The sequence below is a fragment of the Schizophyllum commune genome (genome assembly GCF_000143185.2).
Source record: "Schizophyllum commune H4-8 unplaced genomic scaffold SCHCOscaffold_18, whole genome shotgun sequence".
Taxonomy (NCBI): domain Eukaryota; kingdom Fungi; phylum Basidiomycota; class Agaricomycetes; order Agaricales; family Schizophyllaceae; genus Schizophyllum; species Schizophyllum commune.
Window position 1 is genome coordinate 414,785 of NW_026089555.1, and position 22,915 is coordinate 437,699.

The 22,915-nt window shown below is 56.0% G+C and overlaps 5 protein-coding genes across 5 annotated transcripts; 4 read left to right on the top strand and 1 right to left on the bottom strand.

Annotated features, from left to right (window-relative positions):
- Positions 1–184: 184 nt before the first annotated feature.
- Positions 185–8,370, top strand: SCHCODRAFT_02673958 (uncharacterized protein; the record flags this gene model as incomplete). Its single annotated transcript, XM_003026142.1, has 19 exons — positions 185–200; positions 434–1,126; positions 1,422–1,801; positions 1,966–2,208; positions 2,353–2,565; positions 2,616–2,811; positions 2,934–3,250; positions 4,483–4,812; positions 4,933–5,180; positions 5,976–6,091; positions 6,252–6,305; positions 6,344–6,423; positions 6,464–6,584; positions 6,636–6,946; positions 7,035–7,134; positions 7,189–7,283; positions 7,568–7,861; positions 8,019–8,280; positions 8,312–8,370. 19 exons carry the CDS (start codon positions 185–187, stop codon positions 8,368–8,370), a joined length of 4,128 nt encoding a protein of 1,375 aa, XP_003026188.1.
- SCHCODRAFT_01110332 (uncharacterized protein) lies at positions 8,371–8,523 on the top strand (the record flags this gene model as incomplete). The annotated part of the gene is made up of 1 exon (XM_050341039.1): positions 8,371–8,523. A coding segment is annotated over one exon (153 nt), but the record flags the coding sequence as incomplete, so codon positions are not given.
- A 1,601-nt stretch (positions 8,524–10,124) lies between these two features.
- On the bottom strand, positions 10,125–10,509 carry SCHCODRAFT_02719905 (uncharacterized protein; the record flags this gene model as incomplete). Its single annotated transcript, XM_003026225.2, has 1 exon — positions 10,125–10,509. The coding sequence occupies exon 1, from the start codon at positions 10,491–10,493 to the stop codon at positions 10,125–10,127; it is 369 nt and encodes a 122-aa protein (XP_003026271.2). The 5' UTR covers positions 10,494–10,509.
- An 8,642-nt stretch (positions 10,510–19,151) lies between these two features.
- On the top strand, positions 19,152–20,587 carry SCHCODRAFT_02645886 (uncharacterized protein). The gene has a single exon (XM_050346467.1). The coding sequence runs from the start codon at positions 19,326–19,328 to the stop codon at positions 20,379–20,381; it is 1,056 nt and encodes a 351-aa protein (XP_050196968.1). The 5' UTR covers positions 19,152–19,325; the 3' UTR covers positions 20,382–20,587.
- Positions 20,588–21,115: 528 nt separating this feature from the next.
- SCHCODRAFT_02521539 (uncharacterized protein) lies at positions 21,116–22,527 on the top strand (the record flags this gene model as incomplete). The annotated part of the gene is made up of 5 exons (XM_003026144.2): positions 21,116–21,505; positions 21,555–21,692; positions 21,793–21,897; positions 21,955–22,171; positions 22,220–22,527. The coding sequence occupies 5 exons, from the start codon at positions 21,116–21,118 to the stop codon at positions 22,525–22,527; spliced, it is 1,158 nt and encodes a 385-aa protein (XP_003026190.1).
- Between the last annotated feature and the right edge of the window lie 388 nt (positions 22,528–22,915).

The following is a 22,915-nucleotide window of genomic DNA, read 5'->3' on the forward strand; positions in this document are numbered from 1 at the left end:
CACACTTGATCAAGTGTGGGGTCTACCAACAACCTCGCACTTGGATCTATCCATTGTTCTTTACGGTACTGTCAATATTCATCACCAACGGCACAAAGACTGACACCAACATCGTAAGGGTGTTGGCCCTTTTGTCCTCTGTCCTTAGACGTCATGCGTAGCTGAACCAAATCGCTCACACGCGATGCTTCAAGATACAGGTAACGTACAGGACAAAATAGGACTGTCCGAATCGGGAACCAAGAAATGATATATAAATGTCTAGCGTCACGTGCCACGTGACGCCACGCGCCCATAAAGCCCCACAAGTCCATGCCTCCTTACACCCTCCCCCTCGGGACGACGTAGACGTCCAGGCGGAATCGAAGGGTGGATAGCGGGGTGGCCACATGCTACTGAGCAGTCGTCCCACTATCCACATTGCGCGGCACAGGAGGGTCTTGCACCTTGACCACACTCTACCGAGTAGTCGAGGTTGCGCCACTGCCTTCGCCGGTCGCTTCCTTCGTCTTCTCGTTGCCAGTCTTGAGCGCCCTATTCGCGTCACTCCCGTCCTTGACAACGACCTCCATCTCCTGCTGTTTGGCGTGGTCCGGGTTGAGCCGTACGGCGGATCCGCCCTCCGTCATAGTCGATGTCCCGCTCACTACGGGCATCGTCAACAAGCTAGTTCCTGTGGTGTCAGCCTCAGCAGGAAGCGAGCTCGAGGTCGACATCGATAGCTGGGTTGAAGCGGATGTCGACGGCTGCACGTCAGCCATCTTGGCATCCTGGTTCAGAGGCGGCGCTGGCCACGGTGCCATGGGAATCCCCGTGGCAAATCCCAGCTGCTGGGCCTTGACTATGCGTAAGTCCCGCAGGTCCGGGCTTGAGTTGAGGATGGTGGTGGAAAGTTTGTCGGTGGGGCCAGTATGCACCAGCAGCAGCTGTCCCGAGCCAGGCATGCGCGGCTGTGCATACACACAAATGCTGATTTTGAATGTTATTTTTGATGGCCAATCACTCAGTCAGGCGCTGCCGCCGTTGCAACGCCCGCCACCGCCCGAACTCCCCCCGCCATCACAGCGGGTGACGTTTACCTTCAACGGCATCAAGCAGACAATGATTGCTGTGTACCACCGTGACCGTGAGTGTGGCAACAATGCTGATGAAGACGACGTAGAGAACACCATCAATGATAGTGACTGTTGAGCATGCTGGGAAGTGCGCCTATACTGCTTACCTGGTGGTAAGGAGCTTGGTATGAGGCAAGCGCAGAGGTAGGTAAATACCTGCTATTCCTGGGGGCAGAGGCCCTCCTTATATATGTACAGGATGGTAGGTAGCATGTGATAATGCAATGGACATGTAAGCAATAAATATATGATGTCGTGTGTGTCCGTGTGTCCATCATGTGATGCGTGAGTCATAACATGTGACAGGCCGAATGTCCAACAGTGACGAGAGCAATGATGAGGGCTGCGAAGGGGGCCAGCTTCTCTGCGTTGTTGAGAGGCGTAGCAAGAACCTTGAGGCAGGCGTTGTCAACGTGCCCGGCTGGATGGTCGACCTGGACGAGAAGAAATTGAAGGTCCCTGGCTACCTTTTCTGCCCGGCCAAGCACCGCAAGCAGATAATTCGCCTCTTCACCAAGCAGTTCTGCCTCCACTTGTTCTTCCCGGAGCGCGAGAAGGGCTCAATGTCTGTGGAACACATCCGGCGCAATTCCATTTGGGAAATACCATTTCTGCCACGCACGCGGTCTCCGAGAAGTCTGGGGATACATGTGGACCAACTGGTATCAACAAAAGCGCTGGACCCTGTGGGCGCGCTCAACCTGTGCGCGACTCCTGCATCTGCGCACCACCATGACCATCGAGAACTTCTGGAAGCAGCTCAAGCATTCACACATCCACCCTCATACATCCCCGCCTCGACCATCTTGTATACATTCTTGTCTACTGTGTCAACCCCGCATACCTGCAGGCAATGGAGATCATGCTTGATACGTTCTGTATGGGCCGCTCAAAGACCCTGACCTCCATGCAGAAGTATTTCAAGTCCGGATGGCAAAAACTTGCAATGGCGGCCATCAGCACGAAGACGTACAAGACCAATGTCCTTACGTGGACTTGCAACTGCAGGTGGCAGAAATACCATTCCCATCACCTTTGCAAGCACCTTGTCCAAGCCGTTCAGGCTCCTCCGACCACCTTCTGGCAGGAGGTTGTACGTCGCCGCACCGTGCCCCTCTACCGCCATCCTGCACTTGTTCCCCGCAGCACCGCTCCCAGCGCATATATTGACTTCGCGGACGAGTCCATATCTGATGGCAACGATAATCTATGGTCGGGAGACTGATGTCTCCTCAAGCAGGGACACTGGCATAACACCTTCGCGGTCTGCCCAGCTTTGACGTGTGCCGCGGAGATTCGCCCAAATGGGGACTCCGTTGGTGACGAACTGCCCGCAATCGGCTTGCCCCCCACCACCACCACCACCACCACCACCACCACCACGGGCATGAACAGCACGACCGTGATTGACCACAACGGCGGGATAAATGATGACAAGATGGAGCGCCAGGTGTGTGTCCTACCCTCGTACCTGGTCATTTTGCTGACCCCTGCCCATAGGTTGAGGGCAGTCAAGAGTATGTGGACTACCTCCTTCACTGGCTCAAGAAGACCATGCACTACATCAAGCAGCAGAAGACAGAACTCCCTCCTGAGCAAAGCAAGATCTACTTCGACAACCTCAAGCACAAGCACTTTGGGGAGGACTTTCACGAGCTAAATAAGCGCAGAGAGCGCAAGACCTCAGTCTCCCTGTGTATAGGATAGCGACTGAGGGAAAAGAAGGAAAGAGTACACGTGTATGTACAGGGCCACCGGGGCAAAGCATGGGGAAAAATCATGTGATCATGTGACACCAACTCTGGGAATGTGACACAGTGATTCCTGGAGTTGGGAGCGGTCATGTGACTCCGGGTGAAGGCAGACTCACCCTACTGACCACTTTTGACAAGGACGTAATACACCACGGACAGGAAATGGAGCACTGCAGCAAGACCGGCTGCATGTGCGATACGACTTGGGTGCAAGCAAACGCTCCCCCGCGCAAGCGCCAACGTACCGCCAACCTCCTCGGGTACCACCCGCTTTCCTTGTCCCCTGTGCCGTCACTACGTGTGTTGAGCAATGCTCTGCCCTCGTCTCCTTCCCACCCACCCTCTGTTGTTGACGATCAACTCGACTTGGATGAGCTGCAGGTGCGTAACTATCTTATGAAATCCTTACATCTTCCTTACCTTCTTTTGCAGATGCCATAGGTCTTAGTTACCCTCCCCTCAATGCCTCATTCCCTCCCATTTCCGCTACTGTAGCTTGATAGCCATTTCAATGTCATTTTATGCAAGTTTCATTCTTTAAGGTGTGATGTGCTGTAAGTTACATGGAATTTTGCTGTCATTGTCATGGTCAACGACACTGATGAACTTAAGCGCTGCAACAGCACATTGTCCAACACGTAAGGCATCATGTGGCATGGGAGACCGAGCGGCGGGCTGGTCACGTGATGCTAAATGCGCTGGGTGAATAGCGTTCAGTGGCGAGTCATATGGTCATCATCAGCGCTCGCGTGGTCACCCCGGGCCCTGTTGTGACTCACAACAGCTACTTCCGCTTTTGGACGGTCTCGACCGAGGTTTTGGATAGCGGACTTCCCCTCTCCGTCTTTCTTATCTTTGTGTTCACTTTCTAGTATATATGTGTTGTTTCTTCTGACTTGTAGATACTTGAGATGAGTCAGTGTATTTCTTGGCATTATTCAGCCATCATTTGCACCCCATTTACCTATGAGTATTTAAGCCATCCAAACTCTCAAATATATTCAGAATTCTCCTCCCTCTTCCACCTGAAAGCCCAGTCTAATCGCTAGTCAAAGATGCAAGAGCCACACTTGATCAAGTGTAGGGTTTACCAACAACCTTGCACAATGATCTGGTCATCGTCCCAAAGGTACCTCTGAATACGAACTTCATCACATCACATTCTGATGTGACGTCCTAGGCATCATTTATTGCAGTCAGCTGCTAAGATTCAACACCGCTGTTATTCCCGGAGAGCTCTTACTATGTACGCTGCACACCGATTGTGTCATTTGTCTTACAATACAAGCTTAGCTATCTACAATGGTTTCACGAGCTAAAAGAGCGCAGGACACGCAAGACCTCAGTCTTCCTGCTAGGGAGATAGCGACTGAGGGAAGTTGGGAAAGAGGCGCCACGTCGCCTGTATCTACAGATAGGGGCACCTTCCTAATCCGGAGCGTAACGCTAGTGCTATGTTATGGTGGAGGGGTCGAACCTCTACTGTGTGACGTGACACTTTGGACGCGTCACTGGGGAGAAGGCAGACTCGCCCTCCTACGCACCACTTTTGACAAATGGATCCCCCAACCACTATCAACGCACTTCTCGACACTCTGCTGCCCGAGTTGCAGCCTGTCTTCATGCATGTCTTCAACTACTTCACCAACACTATCTTCAGTGCACAACAGGCTGTGGCCAATGCTGAGCAGCGCATCACGCAGGCTGATCAGTGTGCTACCACCATTGAAGAGACCCTTCATCACTTCTCTGACTTCAACCAGCAATCGATGGCCCAGCTCCAGGCAGCCATCAAGAACACCGTCGCCAATACTGCACCTCCCCAAGCAATGTCCTCGTGCAACACGCTCAAGATCACCCCAAAGAAATTCAGGGGCAGCATGAAGAACGGCAGCCTGACTCTCTGGCTCTCAGCCACCACGGCCATCCTCATCGCACAGCATGTCCCTTGCGCTGACTGGTTGGACACCATCCTCAGTCTCATGGACAAGTCAACCAATCAGTGGGGCAAGTCATACCGCGAGGAGCATTAGAATAGCCTCCCTGCCTGCAATGACTTCAAGGAGGCATTCCTGGCCTACTGGGAGCCCCCCATCTTCCTGCACAAACTGCATGTGCACTGCATTGACCTCACGTACAATGGAAACATCAACAAGTATGTCGAGCTGTTCCGCAATATCGAGTTGCAGATCTCACAGGACAAGATGCTGCTCGAGACGCACCTCTTCGCATTCTACTGCGGCCTTCCCGCACCCCTCGTTGTCTACCTTCATGATCACAAACCCTACACGAGGATGAGTGAGGTGTACAAGTGTGCTCAGGCTGGGACCAGGCTTACTGTGTCTCATCGTTGTGCAATGCTCTGCCCTCTTTGAACTCACGCATCCACCATCAGCAGCAGTCACGCAACAGGTGCCACAACACCCTGCATCCCGCAGGTCATTTCCCTGCATCATTGTTACATGCAGTGTGCACATAACACATAGATATGTTTCCTTTTCTTTCCGACTCTTTACTTACATCCTACTTACCTTTTGTTTCTTTCCGATGATTCCAACGTTTCCGGTATTTCCGATGATTCTGTCATTTCTGCACTTGTACTTACTTTCCGACCCGCATTCCATTTCCGACGCGGAGTCCCGCGTACCGTTCTACCGTCTTATCTCTTACTCATTCTTCCCTCATTCTTCCGCCATCGCACGTATTGCTGCACTCGCTACTTATCGTTACTTTACCAAGATCTGAATGGACCTTTTCCACATGGACTCGTATTTATCTCTACTCCGCACACATGCACCGGAATCCGATGCATCGCACTTACTACCCGTATATAAGCTGGCTAGCTGCTCCTAGATAGCCAGCAAAAATATCAACTTGGTTTCCCGCCAACTCCTTGTCTTCCCTTCTCGCTCAACTCCTCTCTTATCTTCATTCCGCGTTTCCGCCCGACTCCGACTTGTAAACGCGCGGATTTCATCTCATGTCCTCGTTTCTCAGCGGAACGCAGAGACATCGAACGGCGTCACCTCTTATAGGTGTTTGCAAAGTGTTCCAACCCCTTGGCATGACATATCTAACAATCATTCTCCTTCCCTGCCAACAACAGCTCATCATCATTGAACAAGCCGGCACCCATAGACCTTGACAACATCAAGAATGCACTGTGCAACAACACGGCGAGCCCTCGCTGCTTCAACTGCAACCGCCATGGCCACATTGCGTGTAACTGCTGCGCACCCAGCTGCGTCACCTGACCTCAGCAACAGCAGCAGCAGCGCAATCCTCCTGCGACTGCCTGTTGTCCCCGCCCGCAGCCAATGTTTGCAGTGGTCACAGAGATATTGACTTGTGATCAGCACCTCAGTAACTAAAGACCCAATAGCTCAGTGGTTAGAGCATCACCCCCAAGAGGTGGAGGTCCTTGGTTCAAACCCAGGTCAGGTCACTTTTTATCCCAACAAGAGACCCCTCCAGTCAAGAAAGAGCTCCTTGATGAGCTTCCCTGGGGTGCACAACGGTCGCGCATCCCCAACAATGATGAGATCCCAGAGATGGTATGTGTGTTGTCTGACTGCTGGGACATTGAGCCCCCAGCCCTGGCTCAAGCGCTATCAAGCACACCCCTTGTACAACAACAATGCATACATCCTTCACAATTCAAAGTCTGGACAACTATTTATCATCAGCGCTGAAGTGGAGTCACCTGACATACCTTGTAAGTTGCATACATGATGCGCAATGTTCCCCTACTTACAACATTGCACAGCACCGGGTGTGAACATGCACATCCCACCGCCCACTCTGGCCACGTGGAACGCCAACATGCCACGTGAGACATATGCCGACTATATCTTTGTTGCCAATTCCAACAATGACTTGGACTCTTGTGTGACGTCTGCCAACTCGGACACCAGCTCAGAGACCATTGTTGACTCCGATTCTGCCTTGCAGTGGAGCTTGAAGGCCACCATTGACTCTGCCAAGTCCCTCACAAAGCCAAAGTCGAAGCTCCACGCATTTACAGACAAGCTCAAGGCCAAGATGAAGAAGCTGGTGCTAGACTGTTTTCCGGATAAGGTGAGCTTTCCCCCCACTTGTTGATAGATATATACCATCAACATGGGAAATGCTCATCCGGATGCCCGTCTCACCACTCGGACATTAGGCCACCAAGAAATTCATTGACGATGGCCTGATAGACAGCATTATTGAGGGGTCAAACTTGCCGTGGGCTTCAAACTTACTGCCTGTGCGGAAGAAGGACAGTACGTCAAGGATTTGTGCCAACTACAGGAAGCTGAATAGTCTTACCGTGCCAGACACATACCCTCTTCCACGCATCGAGGACTACTATGTGACACTCCAGGACAAGAGGCTCTTCACAAGCATTGACCCCAAGTTCAGCCACTGGCAGGTTTGTCTCAACAACAATAGGGAGGTTCACAGTTTGGTTGGGTGACGGTTGGGCAAGGGGTTGGGTAAATAGTTGGATGAAAGTTTGGTTCACGATATCATGTTTTGCCCAACTTTGACCATACCGGTTTTGCATCGCCATGAAACCAGGTGGCAAACCAAACTCGCCACAAAATACCTCTTGGCAAATCTCGGCAGTAACATGCCATTCTTGATCGCAGGCGTCCCGTGCAAGCCATCTATCCTGTTATGCCTGCTCCCACAGAATGTTGCGAGGCCGCTCAGGCTCCCAAGCAGGCCTTCTTGATAGATTGGATCTCTGATCTGGAATCTCGGAAGCTGGAGTATGATAATGCGTGGGATAGCTTGAGTGACTCTGACGGCATCGACAATGGGTCATTGGACTCGAGCTTGACAGACTCGGCAACCAAGGATAGCGCATCGGGCATCAATGCTTCCAATAACAAGCTGTCTGCGGCCGAGAAGTACATACAGGCTATGTGCAACCTGTATGCTACACGCTATCTGCAGCCACACAAGAAGATCCCAAAAACCTTGGCGCTTCTTCTGTTGGGATTGGTGTGCTTGGACCGGCCCAATGGGGAAGTCCGCCAAATTAGATAGTCATTGTTCCCATTGTACTCTTTGTCTCAAACCATCATCTTTCGTGTTTGTGTTTGTGTCTGTCACCGCCTTTTGCCCTCAACATCTTCACAACCTGCTGCATGTATACAAGAAGGACCATCCAAGTATCTTCCGATCCTATGTTCGTGTCACACCAGCCTGCTTCGATGCACTTGTCTCTGCTCTCAAAGATGACCCCGTCTTCTACAACAACTCAAGGAACGAGCAGATGCCGTTGGAACATCAGCTTGCTATTGCACTCTATTGCTTCGGTCATTACAGTAACGCAGCCAGCAACATGAAGATTGCCCTCATGTTTGGCGTTGGCTATGGTACAGTCAACCTTATGACCTCGCATGTCATGAAGGCTGACTGTACAGAGTGCTTCCTAACGGCAGTGGCCAGATGCGCCAGAGAAAGAGAAGGCAAAGCATTGGGTGAAAGACACCTCTTGCCCTGGTTAGCGTGATGGATGGTTGACGGTGGATGGGACTTTGGTTCCCCTCTATTGCAGACCTGGACATTTTGGGAACACTTTCTATAATCGCAAGTCGAACTATTCATTGAACGTACAGGTATGTCTTTACTCCCTTGTTTTTCTACCACCCATCTCATGATTCTATCAGCTTCTCTCCAACCCCCGACTGTATGATTATCAACTACTCCATCGGACTTCCTGGTAGCCAGCACGATGCCACTGCATGGGAACTCACTCGGGTCACTGCCCAGCATGGCGATCTCCTAGAGGATGGCAAATGGGTTTGGGCTGATACAGCATATCTATTGTGAAACTGGTGCCAGTCACCATATAAGAAGTACGTTCGTCCTTGACTCTGTATTCCCAAGGCTTACCTCCTCCCAGGCCAGAGAAGGAGACACCCGAGAACGCAATGTACAACTATCATGTCTCCTGTGTTTGTGTTTGTTCCAAGCACTGTGTTGGCTTCTTGAAATGCCGCTGGAGCTGTTTGAAGGGTCTTCATGTCAGTCACAGTTGATGCAACAAAGGGGCTCGTCTATGCATCAATCTGGACGGTGATGTGCATACACCTTCACTGCTTCGCCCTTCACCACGGGACTGAGTCACTAGACAGCAATACCTTCTTCCGTCAAGGCCGGAAGTCAGCTGTGGAAGTAAAGCTTTTTAAAAAGTACCCAACATATGTCCGCTGATCTTTTGAAATCCTGCGTGAACTTCCCGCCTGCAAAGCCACGCCCCCCAGCGAGCTGCCCAGGATGTTGCTGGCAACCGCCTTATGCGGCAGGCACCCCCCTAGGCTCGCCGGGCGGGTAATTGCGCCGCACGCCCACACCTCGCATGCGCTCTGCCGCTGTGGCGATTGATGCACCGCCTGTGCGCGCGTCAGCTTTGCTTAGTCAGCACTTCAACGCATTGGGTGCGTTCCTCTGTGTATTTGATGGTAAACAATCTATATACTGTATGATATACACATGATATCTGCTAAAACACGCTACGATGCACAAAAGATGAGAAAAAACCAAAATGCGCCAGTGAGAATTTTTGCCAGCACAACACGTGTCGTGTTCCTTGCATGAGTGGGCATGGCAACGTGTGCTGGAGGGAGTGCGTGGTGGGGCATGGAAGGGCATCAAGTGCGATGCCCAGAGAGCGATTGCGCGAGATGAGGAATGAGAGAGGGGAGAGGGGGGTATATGATCCCTGCTGGGGTTGGTATTGGGGTCAGGATTGAGGACCTGATATCAGGCGTAGGGCACGTAAGAGGGGAGGGGGAGGGGGGCTTTGATGGCGCAGGCAGCCGCGCTATGTGCGGCTGTTGCTGTATGGCCAGTGTTTTGTTTGTGGCAGCTGGGACGCGTGTGTGGCAGTGTGTGGCAATTTGGGATGTTTGTGGGTGCCGTAGCAAGTGTTGGAATCAGTGTCTACGCGCTCTCTAGTGCCTATGGTATTTTTCTGTGATTTTTCGGACTTTTTCCCGGTACTGTATGCTTACCTACAGTCTTACTTGTGGTGGGGGGCACCCGAAGGGTGCCGCCCGGTCAGTGATGGCGCCGGTTACTTGATAGTAACTGGCCAAACGGTGCTCTCGTCGATTTAACCAACACCCCAACTACTTTTCTTCAGCGTTTAGAGGCAAAGTAGACACAATTGGTATGCTATACATGTACACAAGATTTCGAACCCATCGCATGACACGTTCGTGAGATTTCCGCAATCGGCCCATCAGCGGTCCATCAGCTAACCCGTGTCGCCCATCTCCTCATCCTCCTCATCATGCCACAACTCGGAGGTTATCTGAACCACTTCGACGTCGCTCTCCCTGGTCGCGCGCACTGCCCCCTCGGATAAAAGCCGCAAATGCTCCCGAAAGACACCGATTAAGGCCTCCTGCCATAGCTTGACCGCCATGCTTGATCGACCCGGTGGGAGCGTCAATTGCGCACCCCAGATCAGCTTGAACTTGGCGAAGTGCAGGTTAACCTGTACACCGGTCAGCTTCCTTGCCTCGGACTTGCTTCGAATCTCCAGGGTTGCATCAAGCAAGGCATTTTTGGCCTTGATCTTGGCTACCTTCGCCACCATTCGCCGCTGCTTCATCTCGACCATCTCGTTCTCGAACTTGGCCTGTTCCTTGCGGCGCTGGCGCTCTATCCCCGACGTGTCCTATTTCCGAGCTGCCCGCATGATGTGGATGTGGTCCTTGTCCGAGGCAGAATCGAGCCAGTGATCACACTAGAGCGACAGCAAACGAGTCAGGTGTATATTCAGTGGTACAGAACGCATAACTACGCACCTAGAGCGACAGCAAACGAGTCAGGAAGAGAAAAGACTCGGATGTGCCGCTCTAGGCAGGAGGGACCGGCAAATGCCGAGGAAATATGTGGCGCTCGGCAATAAGGCGCGAGCGCAGAGATATAACTGTAGGTAAGCGTACAGTACCGGGAAAAAGTCCGTAAAATCGCAGAAAAATACCATAGGCGCTAGAGAGCGTGTAGACACCGATTCCAACACACCCCCTTGATCGAGCACGTCCTAGCGCCCAACTCCAAGCCCAGAGAGTGTCGCCATGTGCTGCAGTTTGACCCGGCCCAAGGCCTTCGTCAGCATGTCAGCCGGCATGTCCGCGGATGCTGCCGCGATGCACCTCATCGCGCAGCCAGTAGAAGCGCAAGTCCAGGTGCTTCATGCGCCCATGATGCTCCGGGTTCTTGGCCACCTGCAGCGCCGAGTTGTTGTCGATGTAGAGGGTGGAGGGCGCGCTCTTGACCGAGTAGCCACACTCGGTCAGGAAGTTGCGCATCCACAGGATCTCCTGGCCGGCAGAGCACGCTGCAACGTACTCTGCCTCAGTGGTTGAAAGCGCGACTATAGTCTGCAGCTTGGACGACCAGGAGACCGCTCCACCTGCCATCATGACAATCTGGCCGCTGGTAGACCGACCGTTGTCCGGGTCGCCGCCATGGTCCGCGTCGGTGTAGGTGTAGAAGAGCTCGGAGCGCGCATTCACCGCCTTGCCGTCGTAGGTCAGCTTGTAGTCAAGCGTGCCCTTGAGATAGCGGAAGAGGTGCATGAGCGCGCGCCAGTGCGAGCGGCCGGGGTTGCCGGTGAAGCGAGCGAGGACAGAAACCGGGTAGGCGAGGTTGGGACGAGTGGCAAGGGCGAGCCAGGCGATGGCGCCAACGGCAGAGGCGTACTCCTTAGCGCGGGTAGACATGAACTCAATGTCCTCCGGCGTGACAGGAGCGTCGGCGGCGCTGAGCTTGTGCGAGGGATCGAGCGGGGTGGTGACCGGGTGGCAGTCGGCCATGCCAAACCGCTAGAGGACATCCACGGCGTACTGGCGCTGCGAAAGAGACAGCGTGCGCTGGCTGCGCTCGCGCTCAATGGCAACGCCCAGTAGCCAGGTGGTAGGACCCAACTCGCGCAGCTTGAAGTGCTTCTTCAGCTCGCCGATGATACCGAGCGCCTGTGCGTCAGTCTTGCACCCAATCGTCATGTCGTCCACAAAGACGGGCACGAGGATGCGCGCGTCGCCGCGCCCATACACCCACACGCTGTGGTCACAGAGGATGCGCGTGAAACCCATCTCTACAAGCACCCTGTTCAGCGTCTCGTGCCAGACATGACTCGCCTGCTTCAGCCCATAGAGCGACTTCTTCAAGCGCCAGACATAGTCCTTGTCCGGGTCTATACCGAGCTTGAAGCCGGGCGGTTGGCGCATGTAGATCTCCTCGGCCAGGTCGCCGTTCAAGAACGCGTTGCTGATGTCGATGGAGTAGAGCACGAGGTCGTCCATAGCGGCGAGGGCGAGAATAGCGCGGATTGCGGCCCACTTTGGTGTAGGGGCGAACGTCTCGGTGTACTCGAAGCCGGGGCGCTGCGAGAAGCCCTGTGCGACGCAGCGCGCCTTGTACCGCTCGATAGACCCATCAGCATTGCGCTTGACCTTGAACACCCACCGGCTGCCAATAGCGCGCTTGCCGGGCGGCAGCTCGACCACCTCGAACGTGCCGTTGTCGACCAGCGCCTGCACCTCGTCGAATGCGGCCTCGATCCACTTGGCCTTGTCCGGGCGAAGCAGCGCTTCAGCAAACGTCTTGGGCTTGCCTTGCTGCGCGTCGGATGCGACTGTGGTCGAGAGGGCGAAGTTGAGGGCTTGTTCTACTGACCAGTCCTCCTCGGTGATGCCGCTGAAGACATAGTCGAGGCCGGCCTGCATAACGTGCGCTCCTGGGATAGGCGTCTCATCAGTGATCCGCAGCTCATCCTCACTCCCTGACCACTCCATCATCCTGCGCCTCGCTTCTGCTCTGTCCTGCGCATCATCCTCTTGCGCCTGCTCTCTGCGCTCCTCCTGCACCCCCTGCTCGCTCTGCTCCTCCTGCTCCTCCTCCTCCTCGTCCACCTCCTCAATCTGGCCGGATAACGGCGCAAACCGATTAGGGGACGTCACCTGCGGCTGGGGCGCGGGTGTAGACGATGTAGCGCGGCCTGTAGAAGGCGGCGCAGGCTGCTTTTGCCAAGCGCGAGTCGTCAATTCGCGCTCGGATAAGCTATGGGTCGGTTTGGTTGCCCGAGGCAGACGCGACGGTGGCGGTCCGCTCGAGGTAGACAGCCAAACTGTCTCCCAAGCAGGGGACGGACTGCGCTCAGGGCGCGCTCCTGCCTGCCTCTCAGCGTGGCCTTGCTAGGCGGCGCAGTGCGAGACGGGCGGGGCGCAGAGGGCGGCGGCGGATGTGCGCTAGGCGGCGTGGTAGGCTCAGCTGGCTGCTGAAGCGGCGTAGAGGGTGCTGGCGGCGATGTGGGCGGCGGTGTGCGCAACTGAGGCGCGGCAGGCGCGGCAGGCGCTGGCGGTCCGGATGGGGGAGGTGGCTGATCATCATAGAGCGCGACACCATCGTCATCTGCGCTATGACGATGGGTAGAGGGCGACGGCACATCACCCCCTTGATCAGCAGCATCCCCAAAGTCCGGAGGGCCTTCACCTCGGTCTATAATCGCCGCAGTGATGAGATTGAGGCTCTTGAGCGACGTCCCCGGCATGTAGCGCTCATCAAACACTGCATGCGACGAAATGACCGTCTTCTTGGTGGCCGGGTTGTAGAACAACCACGCCTTGGTGCCCGGAGGGTACCCCAAGAAGATGCACTTCTGAGAGTGCGGCTCGAGCGCGCGCCGGTGCTTGTCCTTCACGAGGACGTACGCCAGACACCCAAAGATGCGGAAGTAGCCGACATCCGGCGTCTTGCCAGTCCAGGCGATGTGGGGGGTGGTGTCGCCAGGTAGAGCGGAGGTAGGAGCGCGGTTGGCGACTGTTGGAATCAGTGTCTACGCGCTCTCTAGCGCCTATGGTATTTTTCTGTGATTTTTCGGACTTTGTCCTGGTACTGTACGCTTACCTACAGTCTTACTTATGCGCTCGCGCCTTATTGCCGAGCGCCACATATTTCCTCGGCTTTTGCCGGTCCCTCCTGCCTAGAGCGGCGCATCCGAGTCTTTTCTCTTCCTGACTCGTTTGCTGTCGCTCTAGGTGCGTAGTTATGTGTTGTATCTCGCTACTTATGAATCTGACTTGTTTGCTGTCGCTCTAGTGTGATTACTGGCTCGATTCTACCTCGGACAGGTTATGAGCCCCGCGCTCTAGCTGCCCCAATCAGCCAGATCGACACTGCGACTCAAATTCGCCGTTGTGCGCACGTACCAGCTGCGATTCCCTCCGCTCGAGCGGCATTCGACGCGCAAGATACTCCCCTACCTTGTGCCCGAGCCGCGCTCCGCGAAAATCGCCAGTACCGCCGCTATCGCCGTGCGAAGTCCAGCACCTCCGATCACCGCAAATTTTCGCCCTCCCTCATATTCGCCGTCGCGCACGCATTTCGCGTTCGTTCCTCTCCAAACGACTTCTAGTCACTCCGCGCCCTTCTCCCCTACACATCGACCCCACCCTCGTCTACTTTCGCCCGTTCCATCGTCCCCAACAACCGTCTTTTTGCGCCATGTCGAAGCGTGACTCAGACGGCCGCCCCATCCTCACCCGCTTCAACTGGAGCTGGTGGGACAGCGAGATCCAGCCCTGGCTGTCCAGCAAGGGCCTCTGGCGCTATGCCAAGGGCACTGTCACCAAGCCCAAGCCCAAGGACGCGAGCGCGGTCACTGATGCGGAGTACCGCACTCAGGAGGAGTATGAGCAGCGCCTGGAGAAGGCTGCTGGCGAGCTTTGGCTTGCCATGGAGGAGCCGCTTCGTCCGCAGTTCAAGGACAAGCGCAGCACGCCCAAGGACCTCTACGACGCGATGAAGACCGCCTTCAACATCCAGGAGGCCGGCACGCGCTTTGCTGCGCTCTCTGACTTCTTCGACGTTGACCTGGGCGACAACACCGAGGCCACCACCGCCCTCAGCGACCTCCTCTCGCGCGTCGACGAGGCCATGACGCGCGTCCAGTCCCTGCGCCCCTCGACCGGCTACGACCTAGCCACGATGGACCTCAAACTGAAGGCGATGGTCACCATGCGCGCGCTCGCCGCCTCCCCCAACCCCCAGCACGCCAACATGTACACCTCCCTCCTGCTCGACAAGGCGCTCACCTACGAGACGGTCAAGGACATGATCGCGCGCGAGTTCGCCTCGCACCGGATGACTGCGGACGGCACGCCCCTTGCCGCCAACCGCGCCGGGTACACGCCCGAGTGCTACAACTGCAAGGGCCCGCACCTCATCCGCGACTGCCCCAAGTTCAAGCCGGACTGGAAGAAGGAGGAGGAGGCCGCCGCCACCGCTTCTACCTCGAAGCGCCAGCAGAAGAAGAAGAACAAGGGCGGCGCCAACGCGTCCGGCGCGTCCTCTGCGCCTTCTGCGCCCTCTGACGCGTCCTCTACGCCATCCACCTCCGGCGCTGCTGCGCGCGTCGAGTCCGCAGGCCAGGCAAGCGCTTTTACTTCCTCCCCCGCTCTCAAGGAGTGGCTCCAGTCCAAGGCTGCGGCTAACTTCAACACCGACACAGGTGCGTCTCTACACATGACGCCGCGGCGAGATTGGTTTGTCACCTACTCGCCGCATCGCGTTCCTGTTCGCCTAGCGAACGGCGCGATCGTCTACTCGGCGGGCATCGGGTCGGTGGAGTACCAGCCGGTGGATGGGGGGAAGTCGCTTATGCCTATCGTGTTCTTTGATGTCCTTCATGTTCCGCTTCTTACCTCGAACCTCCTGTCAATCTATCACCTTACTGCGCACAAGGGGTACGAGGTCAGCATCAAGGACAAGCGCGTCGCCTTCTACCGCGCTGGGGCGCTCGTCTGCACCGCTACAGTGGACGACTCGAACACGGGCTACTTGGACGGCTACGTTGTCGTTCCTCCTGCGCACAGCGCGCAGCGCGCCGCCTCTACCACGCTCCCGCTCGACGCTGCGCTCTGGCATCGCCGCTTTGCGCACGTTAACCATGGGGACATTGCGAAGCTGCGGCAGCGCAAGCTGGTGCGAGGCATGCGGTTTGAGAGCAAGGAGGCGCCGGATCCGATCTGCGAGCCATGTATCATGGGCAAGCAGACGCGCAAGGCGGTACCGCGCGGTCCGGGAGAGCGCGCAACGCGTCCCCTCGAGTTGGTTCACACCGACTTGAAGGGTCCTATGCCGGTCGCATCCAGAGAGGGGGCGAACCTCTACTGGATCACCTTCATAGACGACAAGACGCGGCGACGCTGGGTGGCGTATTTGAAGCGCAAGAGCGACGCTTGGGCTGCTATCCAGCAGTTCAAGGCGGCTGCTGAGGTGGAGAGCGGACAGCGCTTGGAGGTACTGCGCTGCGATGGGGGTGGCGAGTACATCTCCAACGTCATGAAGGACACGGCGCTGAAGGAAGGGTGGCGGTTGGAGATCACAGAGCCAGATGAGCCGCATCAGAACGGCGTTGCTGAGCGTGCTAATCTAACCCTTGCCAATGGCGCTAGCTCGATGCTCTATGAAGCGAAGCTGCCGCCTTCATTCTGGGCCTACGCTATAGCCGCCTACAACCACGTTGCCAACCGCGCTCCTACCTCCGCTCTGCCTGGGGATACCACCCCACACATCGCCTGGACTGGCAAGACGCCGGATGTTGGCTACTTCCGTGTCTTTGGGTGTCTGGCCTACGTCCTGGTGAAGGACAAGCACCGGCGCGCGCTCGAGCCGCACTCTCAGAAGTGCATCTTCTTGGGGTACCCTCCCGGGACCAAGGCCTGGTTGTTCTACAACCCGGCCACCAAGAAGACGGTCATCTCGTCGCATGCGGTGTTTGATGAGCGCTACATGCCGGGGACGTCGCTCAAGAGCCTCAATCTCATCACTGTGGCGATTATAGACCGAGGTGAAGGCCCTCCGGACTTTGGGGATGTTGCTGATCAAGGGGGTGATGTGCCGTCGCCCTCTACCCATCGTCATAGCGCAGATGACGATGGTGTCGCGCTCTATGATGATCAGCCACCTCCCCCATCCGGACCGCCAGCGCCTGCCGCGCCTGCCGCGCCTCAGTTGCGCACACCGCCGCCCACATCGCCGCCAGCACCCTCTACGCCGCTTCAGCAGCCAGCTGAGCCTACCACGCCGCCTAGCGCACATCCGCCGCCGCCCTCTGCGCCCCGCCCGTCTCGCACTGCGCCGCCTAGCAAGGCCACGCTGAGAGGCAGGCAGGAGCGCGCCCTGAGCGCAGTCCGTCCCCTGCTTGGGAGACAGTTTGGCTGTCTACCTCGAGCGGACCGCCACCGTCGCGTCTGCCTCGGGCAACCAAACCGACCCATAGCTTATCCGAGCGCGAATTGACGACTCGCGCTTGGCAAAAGCAGCCTGCGCCGCCTTCTACAGGCCGCGCTACATCGTCTACACCCGCGCCCCAGCCGCAGGTGACGTCCCCTAATCGGTTTGCGCCGTTATCCGGCCAGATTGAGGAGGTGGACGAGGAGGAGGAGGAGCAGGAGGAGCAGAGCGAGCAGGGGGTGCAGGAGGAGCGCAGAGAGCAGGCGCAAGAGGATGATGCGCAGGACAGAGCAGAAGCGAGGCGCAGGATGATGGAGTGGTCAGGGAGTGAGGATGAGCTGCGGATCACTGATGAGACGCCTATCCCAGGAGCGCACGTTATGCAGGCCGGCCTCGACTATGTCTTCAGCGGCATCACCGAGGAGGACTGGTCAGTAGAACAAGCCCTCAACTTCGCCCTCTCGACCACAGTCGCATCCGACGCGCAGCAAGGCAAGCCCAAGACGTTTGCTGAAGCGCTGCTTCGCCCGGACAAGGCCAAGTGGATCGAGGCCGCATTCGACGAGGTGCAGGCGCTGGTCGACAACGGCACGTTCGAGGTGGTCGAGCTGCCGCCCGGCAAGCGCGCTATTGGCAGCCGGTGGGTGTTCAAGGTCAAGCGCAATGCTGATGGGTCTATCGAGCGGTACAAGGCGCGCTGCGTCGCACAGGGCTTCTCGCAGCGCCCCGGCTTCGAGTACACCGAGACGTTCGCCCCTACACCAAAGTGGGCCGCAATCCGCGCTATTCTCGCCCTCGCCGCTATGGACGACCTCGTGCTCTACTCCATCGACATCAGCAACGCGTTCTTGAACGGCGACCTGGCCGAGGAGATCTACATGCGCCAACCGCCCGGCTTCAAGCTCGGTATAGACCCGGACAAGGACTATGTCTGGCGCTTGAAGAAGTCGCTCTATGGGCTGAAGCAGGCGAGTCATGTCTGGCACGAGACGCTGAACAGGGTGCTTGTAGAGATGGGTTTCACGCGCATCCTCTGTGACCACAGCGTGTGGGTGTATGGGCGCGGCGACGCGCGCATCCTCGTGCCCGTCTTTGTGGACGACATGACGATTGGGTGCAAGACTGACGCACAGGCGCTCGGTATCATCGGCGAGCTGAAGAAGCACTTCAAGCTGCGCGAGTTGGGTCCTACCACCTGGCTACTGGGCGTTGCCATTGAGCGCGAGCGCAGCCAGCGCACGCTGTCTCTTTCGCAGCGCCAGTACGCCGTGGATGTCCTCTAGCGGTTTGGCATGGCCGACTGCCACCCGGTCACCACCCCGCTCGATCCCTCGCACAAGCTCAGCGCCGCCGACGCTCCTGTCACGCCGGAGGACATTGAGTTCATGTCTACCCGCGCTAAGGAGTACGCCTCTGCCGTTGGCGCCATCGCCTGGCTCGCCCTTGCCACTCGTCCCAACCTCGCCTACCCGGTTTCTGTCCTCGCTCGCTTCACCGGCAACCCCGGCCGCTCGCACTGGCGCGCGCTCATGCACCTCTTCCGCTATCTCAAGGGCACGCTTGACTACAAGCTGACCTACGACGGCAAGGCGGTGAATGCGCGCTCCGAGCTCTTCTACACCTACACCGATGCGGACCATGGCGGTAACCCGGACAATGGGTGGTCTACCAGCGGCCAGATTGTCATGATGGCAGGTGGAGCAGTCTCCTGGTCGTCTAAGCTGCAGACTATAGTCGCGCTTTCGACCACCGAGGCAGAGTACGTTGCGGCGTGCTCTGCTGGCCAGGAGATCCTCTGGATGCGCAACTTCCTGACCGAGTGTGGCTACTCGGTCAAGAGCGCGCCCTCCACCCTCTACATCGACAACAACTCGGCGCTGCAGGTGGCCAAGAACCCGGAGCATCATGGGCGCATGAAGCACCTGGACCTTGTTGGAGTTGGTGTGCTTGGACCGGCCCAAAGGGGATATTTACCTATAGTCACGTATCACGCTGTCACTTAACCTTGTCTTTGACCGTCATCTTGTGGTCTGTTGTTTGTGTCTGCGCCCTCCCATCTCAACAGGTTATGAGCCCCGCGCTCTAGTCTTTACCCGAAAACCCCCCAGACCTCTCAGAACTCGCTTTTTCCTCCAGAAAAACCCATTCTCTCATTCTCAAAAATTTTCACTCGATCGATCGGTCTTATCTGCACCATCCACCACTCATCATGTCTTCCCTCCCCTCCTATGCTGTCACTATCTTCCAGCAGTCGGAGAAGCTGCGAGGCAAGGCCAACTGGCACTCGTTTGCAGAGGCTTTCATTGACTTCTGCACTGGCGTTGGTGCTGACCACATTGTGGATAACTCTTCGCTCGATTCGTCCAAGAAAGCGCTGGACAACGCCATCGGGTATGTCCTCTCTGGGATGCTGGAGAAGGATGTGAAGGATGGGGTGCCAGGGAAACGTGGTGGCCAGGAGCTGTACAAGGCGCTGAAGGCGAAGTACACTGCCTCGACCAGGGCCCGGCGCGTTGCTGCACGCAAAGCGTTTTACCAATGCTCTCATGACTTCCCCACCCAGTCGCTTGAGCAGTTCATCGTCGAGGTGCGGGCCAAGGCGCAGGTCCTGAAGGATATGGGTATCACCATCTCGGACACCAAGATTCTGGACGTCATCCTCATGAACGTCCACCATGCCTTCATCGCCACTACCACCATCCTCCTCGCGCAGACCACCGAGCCCAAGCTCGACGACGCTATCTCCACCCTGACGTCTTCCCCTGCGCTCAACGTTGACGTCGTCAAGAAGGAGGAGTACTCTCCCAGCCCGCTGCTGGCCGCAAATGCGGCACGAGGGTCGCGTGCACCGCGGCATCCTGATGGTCATCAGGCTGACCTGACTGGAGGATGGGTGGACGACAAGGGCTACCGCTGGTGCAACGTCAACGGTGACGCCTGCCATCGGTGCGGGCGTGCAGGTCATATCGCCGCCTTCTGCATGTACAACATGCCCGAGGCCATCCGGCAGAAGATTTCGGACCGCGCGCATCTCAACGCGAACATGGTCAGTTCGCTCGCGGTCATGGAGGCAGAGGGCGAACACCAGCACCTCGCCCAGTCGGCTTATGGTGTGTACACTATCCCAGCTCGTCGCTCGCCCTCCCCCGCTGCCTCTCGCTCGCCATCCCCGCCGCTGCCGTCTGCCGATGACGCTGACGATGATGCCTTCGACTTTTCCGGTGCCGGTGGATCGTGGGGAGGAGTCTCTAGGCTGTACACGTGATGGTAGGATTTGGCTGGTTAGGTGGGAGTTGCTGGATTAGGTGGGAGTCTCTCTGCGGTCCGGCGCACAGGTGGGAGTGTTGGAGTTGGTGTGCTTGGACCGGCCCAAAGGGGATATTTACCTATAGTCACGTATCACGCTGTCACTTAACCTTGTCTTTGACCGTCATCTTGTGGTCTGTTGTTTGTGTCTGCGCCCTCCCATCTCAACAGACCTGCGCTTCTACTGGCTGCGCGATGAGGTGCATCGCGGCAGCATCCGCCTCGTCCATCTGCAGACAGCGGACATGCCAGCTGACATGATGACCAAGGCCTTGGGTCAGGTCAAACTGCAGCACATGGCAACGCTCTCTGGCCTTGGAGTTGGGCACTAGGACGTGCTCGATCAAGGGGGTGTGTTGGAATTGGTGTCTACGCGCTCTCTAGCGCCTATGGTATTTTTCTGCGATTTTACGGACTTTTTCCCGGTACTGTACGCTTACCTACAGTCTTACTTGTGCGCTCGCGCCTTATTGCCGAGCGCCACATATTTCCTCGGCATTTGCCGGTCCCTCCTGCCTAGAGCGGCACATCCGAGTCTTTTCTCTTCCTGACTCGTTTGCTGTCGCTCTAGGTGCGTAGTTATGCGTTGTATCTCGCTTAATATGATCCTGACTCGTTTGCTGTCGATCTAGTGTGATCACTGGCTCGATTCTGCCTCGGACAGTGCTATGCCGTGTTGTTGCGCGCCTCCTCATGAGCCGGTACAAGATCCCCTTCGAGCCGCCCAATGCCCAGATACGATGCCTTGCGCATGTTGTCAACCTTGTGGTTCAGAAGATCCTCTCTGTCCTCAAAGAGGTTGACTCTGATCCCGACGTTGAGGACTACTATGAACTCTTTCTCAAGCAGTTCCTCATCCACTTCAGCTATGAAGATGATGAGGAACTGCGTGAGTGGGAGGCTGAGGGCGGCAAGGATGGCGAGGATGATGAAGATAAAGAAGTCATTGATATGTCAGTGATCCCGGATGAGGTGGATGCTTGCAAGGATGCCGAAACAGAGGATGAAGTACGAGCCGCTTTTGAGGAGGAGGAGGGAGATGAGGATGATGATGAGAATGAAGAGCTTACAGCGCTTGAGAAGGTGCTCTCTATATTTTTTCCTGGCTACACCTTGCTGACATGACTTTTAGCTTTGCGCAATTAGCAAGAAAATTGTTGGTACACCCCAAAGTCGCATGGCATTTTGGAAGGAGGCCAAGGAAGAGTATGGCAACAAGGTTGTTGGCAAGTCCTTAGTTGCGCGCTTGATGCCCGTCCGCGACATGAAGGTTTGATGGAACACGGTGCAGGGAATGACCGACCGGGGTCTCCTGCTACAGGATGTATGTTTCCCCAATGGATATTGTACATTTTTCTCATCTTCTTCAGGCCATTGACTTGTGGACTTGGTGGTACAGCAAGGGAAAGCATTGCTCCCTTGCGCTCTCTGCTCGAGACTGGGACACAATCAAGATGCTCAACTCGATTCTTCAGGTATGCATGTCCCCTCACTTATCTCTTGCTCTCGAAACAGTACTGACACTATGCTAGATCTTTACACATATCACAAAGATCATGTCACAGAGCAAAACGCCAACACTGCCATGGGCTCTGCTGATGTATGAGCACATGCGCAAGAAGCTCAATGGGCATATCCATGACACCGCACTTCCGCTATACATGCGTGAGGCAGTGGCAGCAGGCTACAAGAAGCTTATGGAGTACTATGACATTGCAAAGAAGTCGCAGTATACTATTCTTGCAACTGGTGAGCACTTTTCCATTTCTCAAAAATGTTGTACTGATTTTCTATTAGTTCTTCATCCTTCTTTGCGTGCTGAATGGTTCCGCAACCTTGGCGAGGATGTGTACCAGCAGACAGCTGCGCTCCTTCATCATGTATATGATGTCTACGCCACAGAGCATGCTCCTGCATCTGCTCAGCCTCCTCCTCCACCGGATGCTGCACAGGATGAGATTGACGACTTCCTTGCCAGCATCTCAGCATGTCCTGCGCCACCACCTGTGCAGCGCCCTAAACAGCGATCAGAGGTTGAGCGCTGGCTTGCTGGAGATGGGGGTCCAGGAGATCGTCAGTCCCCATTGGCATGGTGGAAGGTATGATTTAACTATTTCTTTGTTTTATTTCCCATCGCTCATTTGATATAGGAACATGCACATGAGTTCCCAATCCTTGCACGTATGGCTAGGGATTACTTGGCGATCCCAGGTACATCTGTCTTGGTGGAGTGTCTCTTCTCCAAGTCCTGTCATGTTTGCCGGGACACGCGCTCATCCTTTCATGCGGTCACAATTACCCAGCTGGTATGCTCAAAGAAGTGGCTCGAAGATGAGCGCTTATGGTATGAGGTTGTTGAAGGGCGAAAGAGCAGCAAGCCCAGTACGTAGAGTAACCAGGTATACTGGGTAATTACTGAGTAGTACTGTACCTACCTGTATGGAAGCAACTGACCGTGGGCTGTGACAGACCGCAAGCCAGCAACCGGGCGGG